The 12,550-nt window shown below is 37.5% G+C and overlaps 4 protein-coding genes across 7 annotated transcripts in view; all 4 read left to right on the top strand.

Moving 5' to 3' along the window:
- LOC104811071 (protochlorophyllide-dependent translocon component 52, chloroplastic) overlaps window positions 1-295 on the top strand; it is a 4,466-nt gene extending 4,171 nt beyond the window's left edge. The window contains exon 8 of the mRNA XM_019202301.1: window positions 15-295. Within this exon, the coding sequence (XP_019057846.1) occupies window positions 15-121 (107 nt within the window). The 3' untranslated portion in view covers window positions 122-295. The remainder of the gene's footprint in view (window positions 1-14) is intronic.
- Window positions 296-959: 664 nt separating this feature from the next.
- Window positions 960-3,171, top strand: LOC104811070. The gene has a single exon (XM_010537626.2). The coding sequence runs from the start codon at window positions 1,275-1,277 to the stop codon at window positions 2,952-2,954; it is 1,680 nt and encodes a 559-aa protein (XP_010535928.1). The 5' UTR covers window positions 960-1,274; the 3' UTR covers window positions 2,955-3,171.
- An 853-nt stretch (window positions 3,172-4,024) lies between these two features.
- On the top strand, window positions 4,025-9,456 carry LOC104811069. 4 transcript variants are annotated; one of them, XR_771374.1, is made up of 16 exons: window positions 4,025-4,187; window positions 4,300-4,377; window positions 4,561-4,644; window positions 4,848-5,027; window positions 5,194-5,262; window positions 5,353-5,479; window positions 5,713-5,785; window positions 5,962-6,078; window positions 6,811-6,930; window positions 7,064-7,082; window positions 7,184-7,247; window positions 7,359-7,663; window positions 7,885-8,000; window positions 8,101-8,194; window positions 8,590-8,724; window positions 9,288-9,456. XR_771374.1 is itself a non-coding variant. In XM_010537624.1 (15 exons), exons 1-15 carry the CDS (start codon window positions 4,089-4,091, stop codon window positions 8,653-8,655), a joined length of 1,611 nt encoding a protein of 536 aa, XP_010535926.1. In that variant the 5' UTR covers window positions 4,025-4,088; the 3' UTR covers window positions 8,656-8,967. The 4 variants fall into 4 exon arrangements, 2 of the variants coding, with proteins under 2 accessions (XP_010535926.1, XP_010535927.1); XR_771373.2 differs by having other exon boundaries at window positions 9,284-9,455; XM_010537624.1 differs by lacking the exon at window positions 9,288-9,456 and having other exon boundaries at window positions 8,590-8,967.
- Window positions 9,457-9,837: 381 nt separating this feature from the next.
- Window positions 9,838-12,224, top strand: LOC104811068 (DNA-directed RNA polymerases II and IV subunit 5A). The gene is made up of 5 exons (XM_010537623.1): window positions 9,838-9,944; window positions 10,791-11,007; window positions 11,208-11,387; window positions 11,569-11,682; window positions 11,923-12,224. Exons 2-5 carry the CDS (start codon window positions 10,807-10,809, stop codon window positions 12,046-12,048), a joined length of 621 nt encoding a protein of 206 aa, XP_010535925.1. The 5' UTR covers window positions 9,838-9,944; window positions 10,791-10,806; the 3' UTR covers window positions 12,049-12,224.
- The last annotated feature ends 326 nt before the right edge of the window (window positions 12,225-12,550 follow it).

Here is a 12,550-nt window from a genome sequence, read left to right as displayed (position 1 = left end):
GGCCGCCGCGAGACCCGCTCTCGTGGTGGCCGCGGTTTTATGCTTCGCGGTTTCAAAGTGGTTGTCACACTTCATCTACAAGACGTTCCGCTACCATGACTATAACCATGCTCTTGTTTGAGTTTCTATACACACACACATATATGTATATGTGCATATGTACGATGGTGGTGGACCTATGACATACAAGGCTCATATTCAATCATGCATGCTCATGATGTATATAAGAGGTGTATATTACAATGTGAGTTGTCCATTTAAATGGTGCAAATTCATATATATATATATATATTTATGTGTGTGAGAGAGAGAGTAATATATTGATGGTGAATTATTACATATTTATATGTGATCAAAGTTAGTATTAATATATTCAGTTTAGGCTGTTTAGCTATTTATATGTATGAATATGTATTTACTATATATATAATATGTATGTATATAATTTAAATATTAGTTTGGGCGTCCACATCCGCTTTCGGCCGTATTTTTTCGGGCCTGGCCAACTCAGTCGGATAGATAAACGGGGACGGGCTCGTACCGGGTATCGGATCTCAAGATTTTTTTATACCCTAAATTGGTAAATTTAATTTCTAATTTATTTTTATAACATGTTATTGATATAAAAATTGAATAGGAATAATATTTTTTTTTAAATCTAATAAAACTATTGAAAAATAAGGAATTATTTAGAATTTAAATCGATTTCAAACGAGAACGGAATAAAATAAAATGGAATCTATTATAAAGAGAAAATATATAATTATTTCAAATTAAACCTGAAGGTAAAGATAATCAGAAACCAAAAATAACCGCAGCTAATCAAACTTTCGATTCATATATATATATATATATATATATTGTTTATCTTAATGATTGGTAAAGGGTCTGAATCATTTGGTGCTGACGTGGCACCTCCCTTCAATTGCTAATTCCTTTAAACCGAAGCTTACGTCTTTTTATTTTCCCCCATCTCTGAAGAAGACACGAAGTTCATCAGAGTCCATCGCATTTCCTCGATTCTTTCACTCACCAAACACACCTCTGTAATGTTTTACTTCACGATCTGATTTGTTCCTTCAATCGAGTAGCCGAGGTACTTGTTTGCGAAGAGATCTGATTTCAGAGCTACAGTCTCAGCCTCTCTAATTTCCCCTCTTTCGGATTTTCGATCTGTTGATTCTTTCTCGAATCTGGGTTCTGTTTTCTCTTGATCGGATTTGTTTTGTTCTGGTCGGATTTCGGACGTGGGTTTTCGATTTCTTGGGAAACCCATGAAGGAATCGGATCTAACCACCGAACCCATCGCTCAGAATCTGATTAAGCTCATCAGCAATGTCTGCTTCTCGGTGTTCGTCTTCACGGTGCTCATATTTACAGCAATTGCCATCACCTATCAGCCTCCAGATCCATGGCTCGAATCAGCTCCTGCGCTAACGAAGCTCCTCACCGACACCGAGAACGCGACTTTCAAAATCGACAGCTCGATCTTCAAGACCGGCGAGGACATCGCCGCATCTCCGGCATTGTCTCCGGCGACCAAGACAGAGCCCGTCACGGAGGCGGTGATCGAGGAATCGGAGGAGAAGCTTGGAAATCTCACGGTGAAATCGGCTTCTTCGGATTGCGACGAACTAAAGGTCGTGAATTGCTCGGATCCGCGAGTGTTGATTGCGGTTCAGAGGTTCAATTTGAAGGTATTCAAGTCGATTGTGTTCTTAGAGTACCAAAGTCCAGTGAATGGGTCGAACCCAGATGAGTGTGATGTTGCTTGGAGGTTTAGGAACAAAAGAGAGAAATCTTGGAGGAGGTATAGAGATTTTAGGAGGTTTAAGTTTGGATTTGGTGAGGATTGTACTTACAAAGTGTTTCACGCAAGTGGTTGGCATTCTGGTGTCAATGCACGTAGGCCTCGGGCTCGATCAAACCCGAGTAGATCCAAAGGTAGTCCTAAGGTTGCACCAGTGGCTCGTGATCGTGACCCTGAGATCAATGACACAATCCCGACTCTCGGGTCGGCGACGAATTTCAGGAAGGGGAAGTATTTGTATTACTCGCGGGGAGGGGATTATTGCAAGGGTATGAATCAGTATATGTGGAGTTTCTTGTGTGGTTTAGGGGAAGCAATGTTCTTGAACAGGACCTTTGTGATGGATTTGAGCGTTTGCTTATCCTCGAGTTACAGCTTAAAGGGTAAAGACGAGGAGGGGAAGGATTTTCGGTATTACTTTGACTTTGAGCATCTCAAGGAGACAGCTTCCATTGTCGAGGAGGGCGAGTTTTTAAGAGACTGGAAGAAATGGGATCGGTCCCATAAGCGGAAAATCCCGACCCGGAAGGTGAAGACGTATAAGGTGTCGCCAATGCAACTTAAGAAAGATAAGAGCACAGTCATATGGAGGCAGTTCGATGCTCCTGAACCCGAGAACTACTGGTACAGAGTGTGTGAAGGGCAAGCTGCAAAATACATCGAGAGGCCGTGGCACGCATTGTGGAAATCAAAGAGATTAATGAACATCGTCTCTGAGATAAGCGGCAAAATGGACTGGGATTTCGATGCGGTTCATGTTGTGAGAGGAGAAAAAGCTCAGAACAAGAAGCTTTGGCCTAATCTTGACGTAGATACATCGCCCGATGCTCTTGTGACGAAACTTAAAGGAATGGTTCAGCCATGGAGGAACTTGTACGTTGCCACGAACGAACCATTCTATAATTACTTTGATAAACTCCGGTCTCAGTACAAGGTCCACTTGCTCGATGACTATAACTATCTGTGGAGTAACACGAGTGAATGGTACAACGAGACCCGTCTCCTGAACGACGGGAAACCAGTCGAGTTTGACGGGTACATGAGAGTTGCTGTCGATACCGAGGTATTTTATAGGGCAAAGACACGCGTGGAGACGTTCTATAACCTTACAAAGGACTGCAAGGATGGGATCAATACATGCTGATCAGGTTGGAACCTCTTCATTATCATATGTTTGATTTACTTTTAAGAAGAGCCATTTCATCGGATATTGTCCGAATCCGTTGTGTTCTCTGTTCTGTTCTACTAGTGATTGCCATTTTTTTTTCGGGTAGAAGAGTGTATGTAACATTTTACAGTTGTTGAACTTGTTATGGCAATTTGGAAACCAAGGAGAAAAGAGATGCATTCTTTGTATTATATAGCTCATGGAGAAAACCCGTTTTTTCGGTTTGAATTGCGTATGAAATAGGAAAGAAAACACGATCGAAGAGCTTTCCCGAAATGGGTTGGCCAGGTTTACAGGTTTCTACTTTGGTTTGGATGAATGCATTGTCCCAAGAGCATTCTGGTTCTGTTCTGTGGATGTCTGGTTCTATCCAAGTAAGTACTTTGAAGAGACATTTACTTGCTACTCTGTTTTCTGCATTTGTTGTTGTGTTTGATTGCTCTTTGGTTCATGGGAAGTACGGTGTTCATTTCGGGTTCGGATTCGGATTCGTTTCGGTAATATTTCGGGTTGGGATTCAGCTTTTCTGATTATTATGAGAACCATTCTATAGTTAGATTTCATTTGGGTTTCGGAATAATTTCCTAACCAATTTGTTTTTTTTTTTTATATCGGATTCTGTTTGGATAAATTAGAACAAATTATTCGGGATCGATTTGGTTTTACAATGCTTTGGAAAATTGAAAGTACGAAACTGTAAATATTATTGTGTTTTTACATTAACATGTGGTTATTTCGATTTTTTGTTGTGATCTAAACCGGACCTAATCTAAACCGGCAACATAATCACATTTAACCGGATAATCAAATTCAGCTGTATATATTTACATCCAATACGTAATTCACATCGAATCGTTGTGGAAGAAAATGTTGTGTCGTCGTTACTACAATTTTTCGAGAAAACCAAATAAAAATTGGATTTTGTTATTCGAAATTTAATAAAAAAATTATGGTTCAAGATGTAATTATCAAAAACATGAAATGAAAAGACGTTAAAGACCCCATTTGGTTCAAATACACATTTGGTCGGAAAAATACACATTTGGTCGAGCAGAGTTTTTTTAAAAAAAAAACATATCCCGGCGCTGTTTTCAGCGGCAGTCGGTAAAAATGGTGACTGGATGCCAATTTCCGGCGATCGAAATCTTTGATAGAGCTCTTTCAGCCACCGATTTTGAGTCTCGCGTCGAGCCGAGCAACTTCCCTGCGGTACTTCGTGGAAAAACTATATCTGACGTTTGGTTTTCGGGAAAAAAATTTGTCTCCGATAAAATCTGATGTTCTGGCCCTCACAAAAATTCTGCGTTTTGTGTTTCTGAAGGTTCTTCGAGGTTGTGTTTGTGACTGGGATGCTTGTTCTAAGTGGAATCCTTCGAATGATGGGCTCGATTATCTGGAGGTTGTTTTTTTTATTTGTTTCTCTCCCTCTCTCGATTAGGGTTTTACATGGGAATTGGATTCCTGTTTGCGGAGTTGCAGTGAACCGAGCTGTTGACTTCGATTTTGTTATTGATTTTGTGTATATTGTAATGATCAAAGTTAATAGTCTAATAGCGTTGATTGGATTTGGATGTATATGAAGGGACATGTAGGATCGGTTGAAGTCGAGGCAATGTTCTCGAGGGTTGCCCCAGTTTTCTATGGTGATATCAGAAGCCATGATAGGGTAATGCTAATTTTGGTTTCCTGTGCTTTTGATTTTGTACCAAACAGATGACTATATTCAATTTTAGGAATGATATCTGAATTTTTCATAATTCTAGCCAAATTCTTTGCTCGCTAAGTGGGAAATTGAGTTTTCCATTTTTAACTGGAATGGTTTTTGGTTCTTATGTGCATCCACCCATTATGTTTTTCTCCGTTCTGTAGGTACCATTACAATTCTCAGAATTTATCAGAATCTGCAAGCAACATAAGAGCATGAAAGAGGGTGGTTCAGGTGTCGATATGAACTCTGGATCTTTAGATCATGATTCCATGGCTCTTGGCTTGGAACATAGTCCCTTGATGCCTGAGGATGTTCTACCTGGACAAGTATACTTAGCACAGGTTCAGCCGATATCGAGTTTTCATTTGCTACTTCTTTTACAGGAATATCAATTGGCTCTCCACTCAAGTTCATGCTATGATCTATTAGAACATAAATGCTCTTCTCTTACTTTTCCCCCCCTTGTGTGAAATCCTAGTTTGTTGAACACATATTTTTCTAAACCAGGTAGGAATTCTGAATGCTGAGAAGGAAGAGAAGGTTCAACTGAAGATTCTGAGACAAGACGTTTCAACAGTCTGTATATTTTATTCAGTAATATATTTACTACATAGTTTCTAATGTAGCTTCCATGATTTTTCTGACAAACTATCTGAATGTTTGCAGCCCAAAATTTTGGGAACAAAATCATTATCTTCTATCAATTTTTGGATGAACGCTGCAGAAGCTCGATCAAGTACCCACTATGATCCACATCATAACCTTTTATGCATAGTCGCAGGGCGCAAAAAGGGTAAAGTCCAACATTTTCTTTTTCAAGTGAAATTTGGAACTTCGGGTAATTGTAATTTTTTATATTTCCATATCATTTTTTTTTTAAATTTGGTGACATCTAAAACTTTGTTGACTTCTTTACCTGAGAATATATTCGTCATTGGTTAGGGATAGATATTTTTTTTTTTATCAGATTAGCTTTGACAGCAAGCTCTTTGTCAACCAGTCATTTAACTTTAATACCATCTACAGTTATCTTATGGCCCCCATCTGCCAGCCCCATGTTATATCCAATGCCTATATATGGAGAAGCCTCAAATCACAGGTATCATTCTTGCTCCTAACATATAACATGCTTCTTGTTTTATAAAATGCGCACAAAAAGCTAAGTAACTGGACCTGAGAAGGGTTTTATAACGCTTTGTATTTATTTCTATTCTATTGTCTAATTAACTGGTCTTTTTTCTTGTCGATTTTTTTTTGTACTTGTCTTTTGTGTAGTTCAGTTGCTCTTGAAAATCCGAATTTATCAAAATATCCGAGAGCTAAACATTCCATGGAGCATTCTCAGGAGGTTACTCTTGATTGCGGTGATGCACTTTTCATTCCTGAAGGCTGGTGAGGATACTCTTGTTTTTCACAAGATAGAATTTCTAACTTCCCATAGCTTGTTTTGTTTTGAGACAACACTTCTTCCTAGGACGTCCTGCATCCTACATGTTAAAATTTTCTCTCATGGATTGTAGACCATATCCATAGTTTATACCTTTTTATGGAAGGGCATGTTATTAGCATTTTGACGCGCTGCAGTTATGCTAGTGTATGAAAAAGGAATTTCTGAAGTATTTTATCCTGGTCTTCCAGGCACTTCTTTGGATTGCAAAGTCATATGTATCATTTATGATGAAATGTGCACATTCCTAGGACCTCTAGTTGATGCATTTTCATTAGATTCTTGGAGATCTTGTTTTGTACGGGAAAAAAGTGTTAAAAGGTTATCTGGGATAATCCAGCTTAGTCATACTAAGCAACAGAGGCTTAGTATGTTAGGACATTTAGTTGATGTCAGTGCTAGCATATAGCATATTGAAGGATAAAGATACCTATGTATTTTTCTGTTTTTACAAATGCTTCTGAATGATAAGTTGCTAAATATAGAATTTTTTAACACATGCTAGATATGTGTGGAAACTCCTAACACTGCATGTTGATTAGTACATTGTTTTATCATCTCATCCATCTTTCTAACCTGGAAATCAGTGGTAGTTCAATTTTTTTTTATTAATGGGAGTTAGCCTTATCTTAGTACATAATTTTGTGGCCATTACTTTATACGTATTACGTATGCAGGTTCCATCAGGTGGACAGCGATGATCTAACCATTGCAGTCAACTTTTGGTGGCAATCAAACATAATGTCTAACATGTCTGAACATATGGATTCATATTATCTGCGCCGGATCATAAGAAGGCAATCCTTGATCATAAATATTGTTTTCATTTATTTGTGCAGAATATCATTTTGCGTTATCATTATTAGTTTTGCCGACTGACTGTTGTTCCTATTTTTGCATGTCTGTCGGCATCTTGCACCCTGTTATAAGATTGATAGACAGAGAAATGGTGTGTAAGTTCATGTCGATGAAGTTTAGTATTCTTCTGCTTTTACCTTATTTATCAATTCAACCAATTTCTATTTACGTGTAACATATGGAAATGTGCAGAATCTGATACTTCCTAAGCCACTGACGGAGCATGGAAGCGGTCAATCTCACATCGGACAGGCAGGTTAGAAGAGGCTGATGATACCCATGCCTAGAAACTTTCCGTCGTTTTACTTACTCAGTCGGTGATGAGATTTGATGTAACAATTTGAAAATGTGTTGATCATTTACTCAGACAAGGGAAGCAGTAAGAACAGTGCAGAAGGCAGGGAACAACAAAGAACTTTGTTGCATGAACTAGATCCATATTCCCTACAGGCACTTCATGAGCTTATTTCCTTGGTCCATGACCATGTCAATGTTGCTGATCTAAGTCAGACTGTGCAGTCCACTTCATCGAGTTGCCATGAGCCAGATTCAGAGAACAACAATCATAAGATACTGGAAGCTGAATTATCCTGTTTAGAAGATGATCGGGTTGCCCATGTTCTTTGGACTCTTGAAGCATCTAGACTACCGGATGTTCTCCTTGCAATGGCTGTGAGTTCACTCTCTATTTGCTCTGGTTGTCTAAATCACTGAAGATGGGGTCTCATTACCTTAGAATGACACTTTCATGCATGATAGTATATATACTTGTGGATAATTTTAATTGTAGGTTTCTGAGAAGAAAATTTTCATCTGTTTCTAGCATGTAATCATCATGTATTTCAAAATAGAGGACCATTGGTATTATCACTCACATCATGTACCTTTTTCAGCGTCACTTCCCGAGAACTTTGGAGGGCTTAATACTTCACATGCTCTCACCAATTGCTGCGGAAGTTTTAACACAGAAATTTGATGAAATGGACCAACAGATTGGTGAAGAAGACAGGTGAGCTGTGAAGCTTATTGGTTGTCTTATCACTTCTCTAAATGGAGATAACTTATATATTTTCTTCACTCTACTTCTTTGTCCCTCCTTTGAATTCTAGGAACAAATTTTATCGGGAATTCTACAGTGCCTTTGATGATCAATTTGCTGCAATGGATGCAATCCTAAATAGGAAAGAATTATTTGCATTTCAGGTATGTACTCGTCTCCTTGTTTCCATTAAGTGTAACAACCTTACAACATATGATAAAACTAGGTACTCGTCTCCTTTTTTGCCATGTTTTGGAAATCTGAAACAACCTTGCAATGGTGGAAATCACAAAATTCACATAGTAGATATATCCATTTTCCTTTAGGGGTGGCCATTTCGGGTTTTGGATCGGATTTGGTTTGGTTATTATAAGGTTCGGGTTTTTGGTTTTATATATTAGATTCGGCTCGATTTTTATATTAAATTTACACTCACTGCCCCTAAAGCTCACCACCTTCCATGGAAGCTGATTTCATTTTGCATTCAGATCTTTATTTGCATCTCTCATTCACGATGCATATCATATGACATGGAAATGAACGAGTTATTTTTGGACAGGCCTTCAAGAATGTGATGGACAAGTACTTGGGGGTCAACAACATCAGTTCATCATCAAGACCCTAAACAAGTCCGGTGGAACGGAACCCCTCGGAAGTCGTCGGTAACGTTTCAGCTGTCTCGAAACTCAGAACGGTAAGTGGGAGACTGTCGTAGGAGTTGCAGTGTTTTACATTTGGAACGGAACTTGATCCGTTTTAGGAGAGTGTTTGATCTTGAAAAACATAAATCATAATTCTGTCTTCTCACTGTTAGTGTGATACTCTTCTGCCCAAAATCACTTATACCCTTATCCCATTTTAGGGTTTTAGATTTGACTTTGATTTGTAGACCAACATTATTTGTAAATCAAGTTCGAGTTTTGCGATTTCATGGTTAGTCACATGATAAAAAAAAATACATTATATATTTATTATAAATTTTAAAATTACTAGTCTAATTTAAAATTCCCCAAAATTGTCTTTATTTTTCTAAATTACAATTTTTTTATATTTATTAAAAAAAATACAAATTATCTTTATTTTTTTTATAAAAATTTGAGTTCGGTTATTTATAGATATCTGAATATGTTTTTTGGATATCGAAAAAATTCAAAGAATACAAGATCGATTTTGGAATTTTATATATGAAATATTTAGATTTAGATTCGGTATCTACTTTCGTAGATTGCCTTATGTTCTTGTAAACCTTGTAGGAAGGATCCATGTTTTGCTCCGTGGATGCAGTGAAAACCTTGTAAGCCTTGTGGCCTTCCCACCAATTAATACATGTACTAAGGTGTTATGTAATTTTTGTCTTTTATAAACATGTAAATTTGTATTATATGTTGGTGGTACAAAAAAATATACATAGAAAGCAAAATATTATTTAAGTTGTATGTAATTAAATATTATATGTCATTGACATCATTAATAATCTTTTGTTTTTGGTCAACATGATTTATAATCTCTTTTGACCAAAAAAATGAAGGTCAAGGTTTTGATATTTGAAATTGGCATATTTAACCTATACTCGATCCTTTTGATGAAACCTAAAAAAAAGGAAACAAAAAACAAAAACAAGATTCGATAATTCATTTTAAACCTAATGGAATTTCGGTTGGGGCTGCAGGGGGGACTATTTAAATCAAAATTGAAAACTTAGGGGCTTTAAACCTAACAAAAGAAACAATTGGGTTCGTTTTAGAATAACTAATGTTTGGGGGTGATTTTCGAAATTGAGAGCCGACCTTTTCAAGTTTTTCTACTGAGTTTCCTGTTTCTTTTATTAAGAACGCTCATGCTTTGCCTGGAACCCTAGCATTCCCCTCTTCCCCTTCAGCTTTAGCTCTCGCTCGAAGTCTGAGTTCTCTTTTGGTATGTATGTGAATGAAATTGTTTCATTACTTGATGTTTCGTATGAGATTTTGTTGATTAATCGCCTGAATTATACTCTCTTGTGGTTTCTGATTAATCTTTCTGCATCCGTTGCGTCTTCTCTGCTAAGACTAAGAATCGAACGAGGGTTTTGATTTTTAGGCTAAGGCTATGTGTTTATTGTTTCCTTGAGAACCCTAGAGCCTGTAGCTTTGACTCCTCCGTCAATCTCTAGTCGCCGTCTCTTCCTTCGCGAATCTCCGTATTGAACACCGGTACGAACGGTTCTGATACGGGCGGTGAATTCCAATACTTTGTGCGGGTCGGATTGGTTTGCCTGGTCTGTCGGTACTTGGATTTTCCTGGGTACTCAACGGGTGCTCATCTCTACGGGACGTGGGCTTTTAGGGTTCCTGTGCATTTTCATTAAAAAAGTTTGAATTTTGTTCCGCACCGAAAGAGCGAATTTCAGGGTTTCTGTATATTAGGGTTAGAACGAAAAGAGGGAATTTTGGGTTTCTGTGCATTTTGTGGTAAGAAGTTTGAATGATGATTCCGCCTTAGGAGGAAATTTATACCTTTTCTCCAGAATATCTTATTGTTCATATTTTGAATTTGGAATTACTTCATGAAACGTTAGACGGTGAGGAAGAACAGAGAAAAAGTAAGTGGAAGCTTGTTTTGTCTGTAGATTGCTCGTGTTACCATTGAGAAACGTGTTAGATAGATGGAATAGAACTTTGGTATTCTCAGGTTTAGTTTGTGTTAAATGACCCTCTCCCTTTCTTCTATGATTGGTTTCCTTGTTGTGTTAACCACATAAATTTGCTTGCTCTGTATTCGCAGATTGATCAGTGAGAAGATGACACTATCTGAAGAAGAGCTCAAAAGGCTTTTCAGGGTCCGTAAGACACTGATGCAGATGCTGAAGGATCGTGATTACTTTGTTACAGATTCTGAAATCGGGATGACCAAGGGACAATTCATTATGAAATATGGCGAGAACATGAAAAGAGAGGACCTTGATGTTCAGAAGGCAAAGAGAAACGATAGCTCCGATCAGGTATGTCTGAATGGTACCAACATGTCAGAATGGTATGGTTTTTTTATAAGAATCTTTTGAAGTATTTCTTCCGTAATTTTCTGTATTTTGAAGTAGATTACATGTTTCTGGTTAACTATAGAGTTTTGTCAAATTATACAATGATTTGGCTTTCTGTGTGTTCTTTTTTTCTTATGCTTGAGTTCTTCTTCATGTGGTAGATCTATATTTTCTTCCCCGAGGAAGCAAAGGTGGGAGTTAAGACGATGAAAACATACACCAACCGCATGAAATCCGAAAATGTTTCCCGTGCAATTTTGGTGGTGCAGCAAAACTTGACCCCTTTTGCCCGTACTGTCATTAATGAGATTTCCTCCAAGTTTCACTTGGAAGTTTTCCAGGTAATTCCTTTTTCCCCCCTGGAATTTGGATATTTGTAATGTTTTTGCCATCATTTTATAGCTTCAATCTAGGTTCGGTTTCTCACTAATCTATTTGTTCTTACTCGAGTGCTGGTCTTGTTTTTTACTCGGTTAATTAATATATATATCCATATATACTTGAAAAATGTTACTGTTTCAGGAGGCAGAATTGCTGGTGAACATAAAAGAACATGTTCTTGTCCCTGTCCATCAAGTGCTTGCATCCGAGGAGAAAAGAACTTTGTTGGAACGATACACCGTTAAGGAGACACAGGTAAACCTCCATGACTCGTGGTATAATAAAAATCTTTCACCATTTTTCCGTCGTTTCGTTCACATAATCTGTCTTAGGCCCTTCCCCCTTTTCATGACGAGAGCATGTTCTCGAACCCACTTTTTCGGGTCATAGCAGTATTATATCGAGAATTTATATACCAGCTCTTGCTCTTTTTCCGGTGTTCTAACATAAAAAAAAAAAAATCATTGCTCGGGTTTTCTTTGCGGATGGCTTTAGCTTCCGCGTATACAGGTAACGGATCCGGTAGCGAGATACTTTGGGCTAAAACGAGGACAAGTCGTGAAGATTATACGTCCTAGCGAAACTGCCGGTCGTTATGTCACGTACCGATACGTTGTGTGATAACTCTTTTAGTTTCCGATGTCTTGTTTAGGGCAAATATCTTCAAGAACTGAGAGTTTGTAACTGAATGTTTCCATGGAAACGGAAACAGAGACAGCTTTTCTCTTGACTAAGACAGCAAATGCTACATAGATGTACAACCTCGTTCACATAATCTTTCCAAATTTTTTTTTAAAGACTGAATCTATTCATGTACAACCTTGATTACTAATAGTTTATTTTAACTTGGGTATACCTATCTGGAATTAATATACGTCCTAACACTAAGAAAATGTGCAAAGAATGCATATTCTCTCAAAATATATTTTTTTACCAAAAAAATATAGATTTTTTTATCTTTTTGACCTACGAAGGAAGTGGATATAAATTCATTAATTGATTTATACGCACTCCCAATACATCTTATCTTGTAGTTTTTTTTTTTTGTTTTCTTTTACTTAGAATAGTATGCAAAATATCCTAATTTGCAAATAAATTCTGTAAAGCGAGTATTAAACATATC

Source organism: Tarenaya hassleriana, unplaced genomic scaffold, assembly GCF_000463585.1.
Source record: "Tarenaya hassleriana unplaced genomic scaffold, ASM46358v1 Cleome19, whole genome shotgun sequence".
Classification (NCBI taxonomy): Eukaryota; Viridiplantae; Streptophyta; class Magnoliopsida; order Brassicales; family Cleomaceae; genus Tarenaya; species Tarenaya hassleriana.
Note: the sequence above shows the minus strand (reverse complement) of the source record. Positions and strands in the feature narration are given on the sequence as shown.